The sequence below is a fragment of the Vicia villosa genome, linkage group LG7 (genome assembly GCF_029867415.1).
Source record: "Vicia villosa cultivar HV-30 ecotype Madison, WI linkage group LG7, Vvil1.0, whole genome shotgun sequence".
Taxonomy (NCBI): Eukaryota; Viridiplantae; Streptophyta; class Magnoliopsida; order Fabales; family Fabaceae; genus Vicia; species Vicia villosa.
In genome coordinates, this window is record NC_081186.1 from 130,284,527 (window position 1) to 130,297,792 (window position 13,266).

Below are 13,266 nucleotides of genomic sequence, written 5' to 3' on the forward strand. Positions count from 1 at the left end.
TTTGGTTTAGTATTATTCCCGGTGAAACTATTTTTGATCCAATGATCTTGTTTTTAAACTTTGGTGTTAAGAGATGAATTATTCCCGGTGAAACTTCTCTTAACCCATTGACATTGTATTTTAAAGCTTGGTCTTTTTCTTTTAGTTTTAAAATTTGTTAAGTATTTTAAAGTTTAACCTTTTAAAACTTATTAGGTATTTTAAAGCCTAATTCTTTTTCCAAAATTATTAAGTATTTAAAAGCTTAACCTTTTAAAATTTATTAGGTATTTTAAAGCCTAATTCCTTTTCCAAAATTATTAAGTATTTTAAAGCCTAACCTTTTAAACTTATTAGGTATTTTAAAGCCTAATTCTTTTTTAAAATTTTTAAGTAGGAGGACATTAATCCTAGCCATTAGATTGGATATTTGGTCTTGATAAGATCATGTGCAATCATAGACAATAAATGTTCATCAAGACCAAATATTCAATCTTTTTTTTTTAATAAGAGGCAAAGATTAAGTCCTCCTTTCTCTTATTTAAAATGTCCTCTTACTTTATACATTATATATATATATATATATATATATATATATATATATATATATATATATATGGGGACGACTCAAGTGAGAACACTTGGTTATTATGAGAAATGAGAACAATGAATCACCACCATTAAATTTTGATTTTGTTGATTTTAATGGACTAGATTGGTTTCTATTTCTATTTTGATTTAAAATAAATATTAAGGATCATAGAAAAAGAAACCAATCTAGTCCATTAAAATCAACAAAATTAAAATTTAATGGTCGTGATTCATTGTTCTCATTTCTCATAATAACCAATTGTTCTCACTTGAGTCATCCCCATATATATATATATATATATATATATATATATATATATATATATATATATATGGACAATTTATCTAACCATCACAAAAAGTTTGGTAGTATACTTTCAATCAATCCCAAAAAATCGTTTAATTTTAACATATATAAATGATATCAATGACGCTTCTGTGAGAGCATTTTGAGGAACATATATGTACTTTTATGTGATGTATAGGCAAAATCCTTTAGAGATTTAAGTCACTTGACCGTAAAATATATGTCATTATAAAAGATAATTTTATGTAAAAAATATACTAACTTGTTTGGATGGGACAATATTTTAAAATAATAATCTCTTTCATTGCAAATTATAATAATTTTCATTAGCTTATGTTCCTTTTTCTGAAATTGGGATAAATATTGATGATGTGATGATGAAGATGATGAAGGAGAAGAGGGAAAAAGATGGAGCTATATAAAAAAATACTATATGTTGACAATTCATTGTTACATTCAATAGACTATCAATTTCCTACCATCTATATTTCTTAAAAGGCTTAATTAGTGTCGTTGTCCCTTAACTTAATTTAAGATTACACCTTGGTCGTTTATTTAGTAAGTTTTAGTCCCTAAAAAATAATACCATTAGCCAACTTAGTCAATTTTGTTAACTTTTAACTTTAATTATCTTAGGAGAGACAATTTTGTTGAGTGTCCACCAAAGACTTTGTTATTTTTTTAATTTTAACAATTTGATCTTTTAAAAAAAATTAGATGGAAAGTGATAATCTACTGAATATAACTATAAATTCTCAACACATAATATTTTTTATATAAACTCATCTTCTTCCATCTTCTCCTTCACCACCTTCATCATCACACTTATCTCAAACCCATAAAATTCGTCTCAAACACAGAAAAAATTATTTTAAAATATTTTTAACCAACCATGTTCAAAATGTTGATTTGATTTGTGAACACAAGGTTATAATGATATTGTAGTTTCTTAAGAGTGTCTACATGAAACAAAAATTTCTATTTCTTTCCAATCACTTAATCACCCAAATAACCAACCATTTTCTTCCCATTCTTAAATTTGAAAACCATGTCTTCCCCTTCTTCCATATCTTTCTCCTTTTGAACCCTATAAAACTCATCCACAATCTCGTCTGCAAGCTCCAAAACATCGTCATTTGCATTAACAATTTATTCACAAGCATCATCGATGTCGGCGGGGAAAGATGTACCTAGACCACATGTGTTTTTTGAGAAACTAATTTGGTTTAACATTGAATGTGATTTTCTAGTGATTTCTTAAAGGAGATGTCTGAACTCAAGGAAGTTATAGGGAAAGAAAAAGTTGTTGTTGGAGGGAACATATAGGGTTGAAGTGGAAAGATCATAAAAGTGTTGATTGAAGTCCATTGAAAAAGGTTTTTAGAGTTAGCATTTTAAGAAATACGGTGAATGGAATGAAATGGGTATTTAGATGGAAAATGGTGGTGAATGTGAATTTGTAAACGATGTTGTTCACTATCATTGATGCTTTTCTGATAGCATTTTGAGGAAGTGGAAAGCTTAAATAGAGTGTGATTGAAGTCCATTTAGAAGTGTTTTTAGGGTTAGGGTTTTAAGAAATATCGGAAATATGAAGTAATGAACTTTGTCTCTCACTATCACCGACGCTTTTCGGAATTTTTTAGGAACATATATGTACTTTTTTGTGATGTTTTGTAAAAATCCTTTAGAGATTTATGTCACTTGACAGTGAGATAATGGTCATTTTTAAAGAAAATGTTGTAAAAAAAAATACGAACTTGTTCTGTTGGGAGAATGTTTTAAAATAATAATCTCTTTCATTGCAAATTATAAGAAATTTTCATTCACTTATGTTCTTTTTCTTTCTTTTTTTTGGTAACAATGGAAATTGATAGTCTACTGAAGGTAAGAATGAACTATTAACACATAATGTTTTTTATATAACTTCAACCTTTTCCCTCTTCTCCTTTATCATCTTCATCATCACATTGATAAATATTCATCTAAAACCCATGAAATTCATCTCAAACACAAAAAAAAAAAAAGGAACAAAAGTGAATGAAAATTTCTTATAATTTGCAATGAAAATAGAATATTATTTACATAAATTTAGTGACTATCATTGTGTTACACAAAGTAACACTATTAAAAAATTCAAGGATGCCAAATTTAATTGGAAGGATGACGGGAGAATTTAGACAAACTCTAAGGTGCTTGTTTGATAAACTTCTTTTGGATTAATAGACTATAATATTATGTGAATATCCAAATTGAGGGTAAAAAACTTGATAGACTTTTATTTAAAATTGTTTGTGATCGCAATGTAGAATATATGAATATGACATGATTGATTCTTTTTTCGCCTTTAGGGCTCCGTTTTACCAGCTAGGGCATATTTGGATAACTTATGAAAACTATTGACTTTATTTGATATTTTATTTCATAAATAGCTTACAGATACACACTTATATGATACAACACACAACTTAGGAAAATTTTGTACTTAGATTTCATATAATCAAGACATATGACACAACACCCAACTAATTCAAGCACTAATAAGCTCTAAGTATTCTTAAGACCTTGAGTAGTAAGACCAAATCCAATGGAAACAAAGGATCATAATGAGAATCACCAACATTCATAGGTAATTGATCTACACTCTTAAACCATGTCCTTGGAAGTTTACCACTAAATCCATAATCACCAAACAAAACATCTGTAACACCGTAACCTTCACTACCAGGAAGCCATGCCGCAACAAGTCCTTCGATTATGTCAATATATGGTAAAATAACAACAGGTCTACCAGTTATTAACACAACCACACATCTCACTCCGCTGCATACATTGTTTATTGTTTCTGCCCCATTACCTGAGATGGTTAAGTTTAAACTGTCGCCATTTGTTTCCGCATATGGTGTTTCTCCGACTACCACAATTGCATATGAAAAATTATTTGATTTTACATATTCGAGAGATGGATTCTCCTGATAGACTATCTTAGTGTCTTTGTCAACTGTATTTTTTATCGCACTCAGAATTGTCGTACCACTAGTAATGTTGTTGCCGCTAAGCCCTTGCCATTGAATCGTCCATCCACCACATTGATAGCCTAGATTATCAGCATGAATTCCGGAAACAAGTATTTTTGAAGCCTTTTTAGGAAGAGGAAGCAACGGATTATCAACGCTTTCACCGTTCTTTAATAGTACCAATGATTTCCTCACAGCTTCTCTAGCCAACTCTCTATGCTCCTGTCAAATTATATTGAAAATATATAGTTCTATAATTTTGTAGGGACTAAAAACATATTTAAATCAAAGTTAGTCGACTAACCTGGCTTCCGAGATGGTCGGCAAGACTGTAATCAGCCAATGGTTTTTCAAATAGACCCATTACAAACTTGACTCTCAAAATTCTCTTCACTGCATCATCGATTCTTTTCATAGATACAACATTTGTTTTCACTAGTAAAGATAAGCCATCTATGAATTCTCGGAAGTCAGCTGCAGTCATTACCTGCATCATTACAACATTTAGTATTAAAAAGATCATATTTTATATGTATAAAATCATTGATTTATACGTAAAGAGTGTGAATGTTTATAAGCTTTAGAATATCAAGTTTGATTCTTGACGACTCATGTGTTGGGTCAGTTCATACCGAACTTTTACGCTGGCTTTAAAAGAGACCTCAGAAAATGGATGGTAAAATTGGTGTACCTGAGATTAGTCAGTCCTAGGGGCGGACACGAAGCTTTCAGAAAGAAAATTTTGATACCTAACTATAAAAATACTACTCAGCAAAATTGATAAAAATCATAGTTTACCATGTCAATACCGGCATTTACTCCGACTTCAATTGAATGTGTGTAGTTAGCATGAGGAGGTGAAGTTATCTTGTCAATTCCGAAAAAATCTGATATGACAAAACCCTACAAAATATAAAAACAAATTTTTAAGCATACATATACTGATAAACACCAATATTTGATATGTGAAATGAGAGATTTATGAAGTAAAGTGTTACTTTAAAACGGAGCGTGTTCTTGAGAAATCTTGTGATTAAATCGTAATTAGTATGCATTTTTTGTCCATTCAAGCTTGAGTAAGAAACCATGATGGTTGAGACACCCTTAATAATGGAGTCATAGTAAGCTGGCATGTGAATGCTAAGCAATTCATGTCTTGTTATAACTGTGTCATTCTCATTGATTCCTTTTGTCGTTCCACCATCACCAACATAGTGTTTTGCACAAGCTGCTACTTTCTTGTTTCCAGCAACATATGGAACACCCTTGCGTGAATGTGGAGGGATATCACCTTGCAATCCTAGAATGATCTCGGTCATAGCTTGAACAATTTTATGATCTTCACTATAACTTTCATAACATCTACCCCATCTTGGATCTCTACAAACCTATACAAACATATACTTTATAAGCAAGACCGTCTTAAGTTTTCTAACACCATGTGTTGGTTAATCATAACTTAAATGTGACGAAATAATTAGGGGCACTATTTTACGCACCCTCAATGACGACCCTTATAAGATAGAACAATATTGTCAAATAGTGGTAATAACCACACTACAACGTAGAAGAATTTGAACAAACGACTATCTTTTGTAATGTGCGATTGACATATATGTAATTTGATTATCTTAATTACCGCGATGCTAGGAGCGAAGAGATATGAAACTCCGGTCGCTCTTGCTTCAAGAGCAGTTGCATCACCAATCTTCTTCACTAGTTGAGGATCCCTGTAGATTCAAAGAAACTAAAATCATCAATACAAAGAAACATAACAAAACACAATTGTTCTGGGCGGCCTACAAGACCTAATAGGCAAAGGCCCAATATCGTTGAAGTGCTAATATTGCAAGTCAGCTCCTTTTCCATCACATCAAAAGCTCAAAATCAGACTGCATCAAGCTCTAACTCCTCATTTACCCATAACTTTGGTTCCATTAGGGAACAACAATAAATATATGTATAATGGTTATTTATTTACCTTGTAGCCCCTAGACCGATATTGTGAGGAAAAAATAGTAGCATTATAAACATTGTTATGACCATGAACAGCATCAACTCCATATATTATTGGAATTCCAAGCCTAGTCGACAATGCACCTTTTTGAAACTTATTCACCATATCAACCCAATCATTTGCAGTTGCGTTCACCTTAGGAACACTTCCACCAGCACTCAGAAGACTCCCTGAAGTAATTTTCACGTGGTTAAATATCATAAACCTTCGCGTCGCAGTTGAGATTCACAATGAATAATCATATTATTAACAAAAACTTACCAATGTAATACTTGTTCACTATATCAGCAGAAGCAACCGTGCGCTCAATTTGAAGCATTTGACCGATTTTCTCTTCCAAAGTCATTCTACCAACAAGATCCTTAATTCTAGTATTCAATGGTTGCTTTGGATCTTTGTATTTCAAATATTCAGTATCTGCCATAGCTACCCAACACTGCAACAACATTAGCACCACCAAAAATATTCTACTTTTCTCCATTTCTTCCTCTCAAAACAACTGCACAATAGTATTACAACAATGTTACTTTTCAATATAATAAACACAAAATATTCTGAACCTTATCTCAATAAAGAACAACAACCTTAGTTTTGAATTTGTTTAAATTTTTCAAATCTGATGATCAAATCAATTGTGGACAATTTGTAAATATTATATTCAAATACTCATTACTAATGATTAGATTTTCTTTCTTTTCTTGTGGAAGAGTAGAAAAAGCTTACCTTTTATATAGATTTTAAAAATACACATTATTTATTTTATAATTAGTCAATTACTATATTCAAGATCCAACTAATATCTCCAACTCAACGCCTAAAAATTATTCTAAATTATAAAATCTTAAAGAATTATTTAAATAATTTGTTAAGATTTAAAGATACATTTGAGTTGGAGAGAGTAATTCATTATTAAATATAGTAATTAATTTTTTTTCATAAATTTACTTGCTATTTTATAATTCAATAATTTAGAGTTTATAAAAATAGAAGGCAAACGAAAAATAGACTCCACCATTTGTAAAATCTATATAAAAGGTAACTTTATCTACTATTTAAAAAAATCTCATCATTACTAATGTGTATTTGAAAATGGAATATTTACAAACTGTCCATCATTGATTTGATCATCAAATTTGAATAATATAAACAAATTCAAAACTAACTTGCTAATATATATATGGATGTATCAAATGAGAACTTTTGCTATAATAAGAACTGAGAACTTTTAATAATAACTATTGGATTTGAATTAATGGCTCAGATTTACCTCATCTTTTAAATACATATTGCATAAATATCTTGTTCACTTAAATATTAATTAAATATTTTAACAAATGAAGTAAATATGATCCATTAATTCAAATCCAATGGTTATTATTAGAAGTTCCCAGTTCTCATTATAGCCAAAGTTCTCATTTGATACGTCCCACATATATCTACCCATCACAAAAAGTTTGGTAGTATACCTTCAATCAATCATAAAAAATCGTTTAATTTTAACATATATAAATGATATCAATGACGCTTCTGTGAGAGCATTTTGAGGAACATATATGTACTTTTATGTGATGTATAGGCAAAATCCTTTAGAGATTTAAATCACTTGACCGTAAAATATATGTCATTATAATAGAGAATTTTATGTAAAAAATATACAAACTTGTTTGGATGGGACAATATTTTAAAATAATAATCTCTTTCATTGCAAATTATAATAATTTTTCATTTGCTTATGTTCCTTTTTCTGAACTTGGGATAAATATTGATGATGTGATGATGAAGATGATGAAGGAGTAGAGGGAAAAAGATGGAGCTATATAAAAAAATACTATATGTTGACAGTTCATTGTAACATTCCATAGACTATCAATTTCCTACCATCTATATTTCTTAAAAGGCTTAATTAGTGTCGTGGTCCCTTAACTTAATTTAAGATTACACCTTGGTCGTTTATTTAGTAAGTTGTACGTTTTAGTCCCTAAAAAACAATACCATTAGCCAACTTAGTCAATTTTGTTAACTTTTAACTTTAATTATCTTACGAGAGACAATTTTGTTGAGTGTCCTCCAAAGACTGTTATTTTTTTAATTTTAACAATTTGATCTTTTAAAAAAATATTAGATGGCTGGAAATTGATAATCTACTGAATATAACTATAAATTCTCAACACATAATATTTTTTATATAAACTCATCTTCTTCCCTCTTCTCCTTCACCACCTTCATCATCACACTTATCTCAAACCCATAAAATTCGTCTCAAACACAGAAAAAAATTATTTTAAAATATTTTTAACCAACCATGTTCAAAATGTTGATTTGAGTTGTGAACACAAGGTTATAATGATACTTTAGTTTCCTAAGAGTGTCTACATGAAACAAAAATTTCTATTTCTTTCCAATCACTTAATCACCCAAATAACCAACCATTTTCTTCCCATTCTTAAATTTGAAAAACATGTCTTCCCCTTCTTCCATATCTTGCTCCTTTTGAACCCTATGAAACTCATCCACAATCTCGTCCGCAAGCTCCAAAACAAAGTCATTTGCATTAACAATTTATTCACAAGCATCAATGATGTTGGCGGGGAAAGTTGTACCTAGACCACATATGTTTTTTTAGGAACTAATTTGGTTTAACATTGAATGTGATTTTCTAGTGATTTCTTATAGGCGATGTCTGAACTCAAGGAAGTTATAGGGAAAGCAAAAGTTGTTGTTGGAGGGAACATATAGGGTTGAAGTGGAAAGAACATAAAAGTGGTGATTGAAGTCCATTGAGAGAGGTTTTTAGAGTTAGCATTTTAAGAAATACGGTGAATGGAATGAACATGGGTATTTATATGGAAAATGGTGGTGAATGTGAATTTGTAAACGATGTTGTTCACTATCATTGATGCTTTTTTTATAGCATTTTGAGGAAAATATATGCAATTGTATGTGATGTGTTGGCAGTTTCTTCAATGAGATGTCTAAATTCAGGAAAGTTGTAGTAGAAGCGGAAGTCTTCATCGGAGAGAACAAATAGGGCGGGAGTGGAAAGCTTAAATAGAGTGTGATTGAAGTCCATTTAGAAGTGTTTTTAGGGTTAGGGTTTTAAGAAATATCGGAAATATGAAGTAATGAACTTTGTCTCTCACTATCACCGACGCTTCTCGGAATTTTTTAGGAACATATATGTACTTTTTTGTGATGTTTTGTAAAAATCCTTTAGAGATTTAAGTCACTTGACAGTGAGATAATGGTCATTTTTAAAGAAAATGTTGTAAAAAAAATACGAACTTGTTCTGTTGGGAGAATGTTTTAAAATAATAATCTCTTTCATTGCAAATTATAAGAAATTTTCATTCACTTATGTTCTTTTTCTTTCTTTTTTTTGGTAACAATGGAAATTGATAGTCTACTGAAGGTAAGAATGAACTATTAACACATAATGTTTTTTATATAACTTCAACCTTTTCCCTCTTCTCCTTTATCATCTTCATCATCACATTGATCAATATTCATCTAAAACCCATGAAATTCATCTCAAACACAAAAAAAAAAAGGAACAAAAGTGAATGAAAATTTCTTATAATTTGCAATGAAAATAGAATATTATTTACATAAATTTAGTAATTATCATTGTATTACACAAAGTAACACTATTAAAAAATTCAAGGATGCCAAATTTAATTGGAAGGATGACGGGAGAATTTAGACAAACTCTAAGGTGCTTGTTTGATAAACTTCTTTTGGATTAATAGACTATAATATTATGTGAATATCCAAATTGAGGGTAAATAACTTGATAGACTTTTATTTAAAATTGTTTGTGATCGCAATGTAGAATATATGAATATGACATGATTGATTCTTTTTTCGCCTTTAGGGCTCCGTTTTACCAGCTAGGGCATATTTGGATAACTTATGAAAACTATTGACTTTATTTGATATTTTATTTCATAAATAGCTTACAGATACACACTTATATGATACAACACACAACTTAGGAAAATTTTGTACTTAGATTTCATATAATCAAGACATATGACACAACACCCAACTAATTCAAGCACTAATAAGCTCTAAGTATTCTTAAGACCTTGAGTAGTAAGACCAAATCCAAATGGAAACAAAGGATCATAATGAGAATCACCAACATTCATAGGTAATTGATCAACACTCTTAAGCCATGTCCTTGGAAGTTTACCACTAAATCCATAATCACCAAACAAAACATCTGTAACACCGTAACCTTCACTACCAGGAAGCCATGCCGCAACAAGTCCTTCGATTATGTCAATATATGGTAACATAACAACAGGTCTACCAGTTATTAACACAACCACACATCTCACTCCGCTGCATACATTGTTTATTGTTTCTGCCCCATTACCTGAGATGGTTAAGTTTAAACTGTCGCCATTTGTTTCCGCATATGGTGTTTCTCCGACTACCACAATTGCATATGAAAAATCATTTGATTTTACATATTCGAGAGATGGATTCTCCTGATAGACTATCTTAGTGTCTTTGTCAACTGTATTTTTTATCGCACTCAGAATTGTCGTACCACTAGTAATGTTGTTGCCGCTAAGCCCTTGCCATTGAATCGTCCATCCACCACATTGATAGCCTAGATTATCAGCATGAATTCCGGAAACAAGTATTTTTGAAGCCTTTTTAGGAAGAGGAAGCAACGGCTTATCAACGCTTTCACCGTTCTTTAATAGTACCAATGATTTCCTCACAGCTTCTCTAGCCAACTCTCTATGCTCCTGTCAAATTATATTGAAAATATATAGTTCTATAATTTTGTAGGGACTAAAAACATATTTAAATCAAAGTTAGTCGACTAACCTGGCTTCCGAGATGGTCGGCAAGACTGTAATCAGCCAATGGTTTTTCAAATAGACCCATTACAAACTTGACTCTCAAAATTCTCTTCACTGCATCATCGATTCTTTTCATAGATACAACATTTGTTTTCACTAGTAAAGATAAGCCATCTATGAATTCTCGGAAGTCAGCTGCAGTCATTACCTGCATCATTACAACATTTAGTATTAAAAAAATCATATTTTATATGTATAAAATCATTGATTTATACGTAAAGAGTGTGAGTGTTTGTAAGCTTTAGAATATCAAGTTTGATTCTTGACGACTCATGTGTTGGGTCAGTTCATACCGAACTTTTACTCTGGCTTTAAAAGAGACCTCAGAAAATGGATGGTAAAATTGGTGTACCTGAGATTAGTCAGTCCTAGGGGCGGACACGAAGCTTTCAGAAAGAAAATTTTGATACCTAACTATAAAAATACTACTCAGCAAAATTGAAAAAAATCATAGTTTACCATGTCAATACCGGCATTTACTCCGACTTCAATAGAATGTGTGTAGTTAGCATGAGGAGGTGAAGTTATCTTGTCAATTCCGAAAAAATCTGATATGACAAAACCCTACAAAATATAAAAACAAATTTTTAAGCATACATATACTGATAAACACCAATATTTGATATGTGAAATGAGAGATTTATGAAGTAAAGTGTTACTTTAAAACGGAGCGTGTTCTTGAGAAATCTTGTGATTAAATCGTAATTAGTATGCATTTTTTGTCCATTCAAGCTTGAGTAAGAAACCATGATGGTTGAGACACCCTTAATAATGGAGTCATAGTAAGCTGGCATGTGAATGCTAAGCAATTCATGTCTTGTTATAACTGTGTCATTCTCATTGATTCCTTTTGTCGTTCCACCATCACCAACATAGTGTTTTGCACAAGCTGCTACTTTCTTGTTTCCAGCAACATATTGAACACCCTTGCGTGAATGTGGAGGGATATCACCTTGCAATCCTAGAATGATCTCGGTCATAGCTTGAACAATTTTATGATCTTCACTATAACTTTCATAACATCTACCCCATCTTGGATCTCTACAAACCTATACAAACATATACTTTATAAGCAAGACCTTCTTAAGTTTTCTAACACCATGTGTTGGTTAATCATAACTTAAATGTGACGAAATAATTAGGGGCTCTATTTTACACACCCTCAAAGACGACCCTTATAAGATAGAACAATATTGTCAAATAGTGGTAATAACCACACTACAACGTAGAAGAATTTGAACAAACGACTATCTTTTGTAATGTGCGATTGACATATATGTAATTTGATTATCTTAATTACCGCGATGCTAGGAGCGAAGAGATATGAAACTCCGGTCGCTCTTGCTTCAAGAGCAGTTGCATCACCAATCTTCTTCACTAGTTGAGGATCCCTGTAGATTCAAAGAAACTAAAATCATCAATACAAAGAAACATAACAAAACACAATTGTTCTGGGCGGCCTACAAGACCTAATAGGCAAAGGCCCAATATCGTTGAAGTGCTAATATTGCAAGTCAGCTCCTTTTCCATCACATCAAAAGCTCAAAATCAGACTGCATCAAGCTCTAACTCCTCATTTACCCATAACTTTGGTTCCATTAGGGAACAACAATAAATATATGTATAATGGTTATTTATTTACCTTGTAGCCCCTAGACCGATATTGTGAGGAAAAATAGTAGCATTATAAACATTGTTATGACCATGAACAGCATCAACTCCATATATTATTGGAATTCCAAGCCTAGTCGACAATGCACCTTTTTGAAACTTATTCACCATATCAACCCAATCATTTGCAGTTGCGTTCACCTTAGGAACACTTCCACCAGCACTCAGAAGACTCCCTGAAGTAATTTTCACGTGGTTAAATATCATAAACCTTCGCGTCGCAAGTGAGATTCACAATGAATAATCATATTATTAACAAAAACTTACCAATGTAATACTTGTTCACTATATCAGCAGAAGCAACCGTGCGCTCAATTTGAAGCATTTGACCGATTTTCTCTTCCAAAGTCATTCTACCAACAAGATCCTTAATTCTAGTATTCAATGGTTGCTTTGGATCTTTGTATTTCAAATATTCAGTATCTGCCATAGCTACCCAACACTGCAACAACATAAGCACCACCAAAAATATTCTACTTTTCTCCATTTCTTCCTCTCAAAACAACTGCACAATAGTATTACAAAAATGTTACTTTTCAATATAATAAACACAAAATATTCTGAACCTTATCACAATAAAGAACAACAACCTTAGTTTTGAATTTGTTTAAATTTTTCAAATCTGATGATCAAATCAATTGTGGACAATTTGTAAATATTATATTCAAATACTCATTACTAATGATTAGATTTTCTTTCTTTTCTTGTGGAAGAGTAGAAAAAGCTTACCTTTTATATAGATTTTAAAAATACACATTATTTATTTTATAATTAGTCAATTACTATATTCAAGATCTAACTAATATC

General features: G+C 31.2%; 1 protein-coding gene and 1 pseudogene across 1 annotated transcript; both read right to left on the reverse strand.

The window, feature by feature from the left end:
• Nucleotides 1-3,424: 3,424 nt before the first annotated feature.
• On the reverse strand, nt 3,425-6,392 carry LOC131620189 (uncharacterized; annotated as a pseudogene).
• A 3,586-nt stretch (nt 6,393-9,978) lies between these two features.
• LOC131620190 (uncharacterized) lies at nt 9,979-12,946 on the reverse strand. The gene is made up of 7 exons (XM_058891197.1): nt 12,727-12,946; nt 12,431-12,635; nt 12,089-12,179; nt 11,448-11,837; nt 11,248-11,352; nt 10,754-10,936; nt 9,979-10,671 (listed from the first exon to the last, which is right to left on the reverse strand). The coding sequence occupies exons 1-7, from the start codon at nt 12,944-12,946 to the stop codon at nt 9,979-9,981; spliced, it is 1,887 nt and encodes a 628-aa protein (XP_058747180.1).
• Between the last annotated feature and the right edge of the window lie 320 nt (nt 12,947-13,266).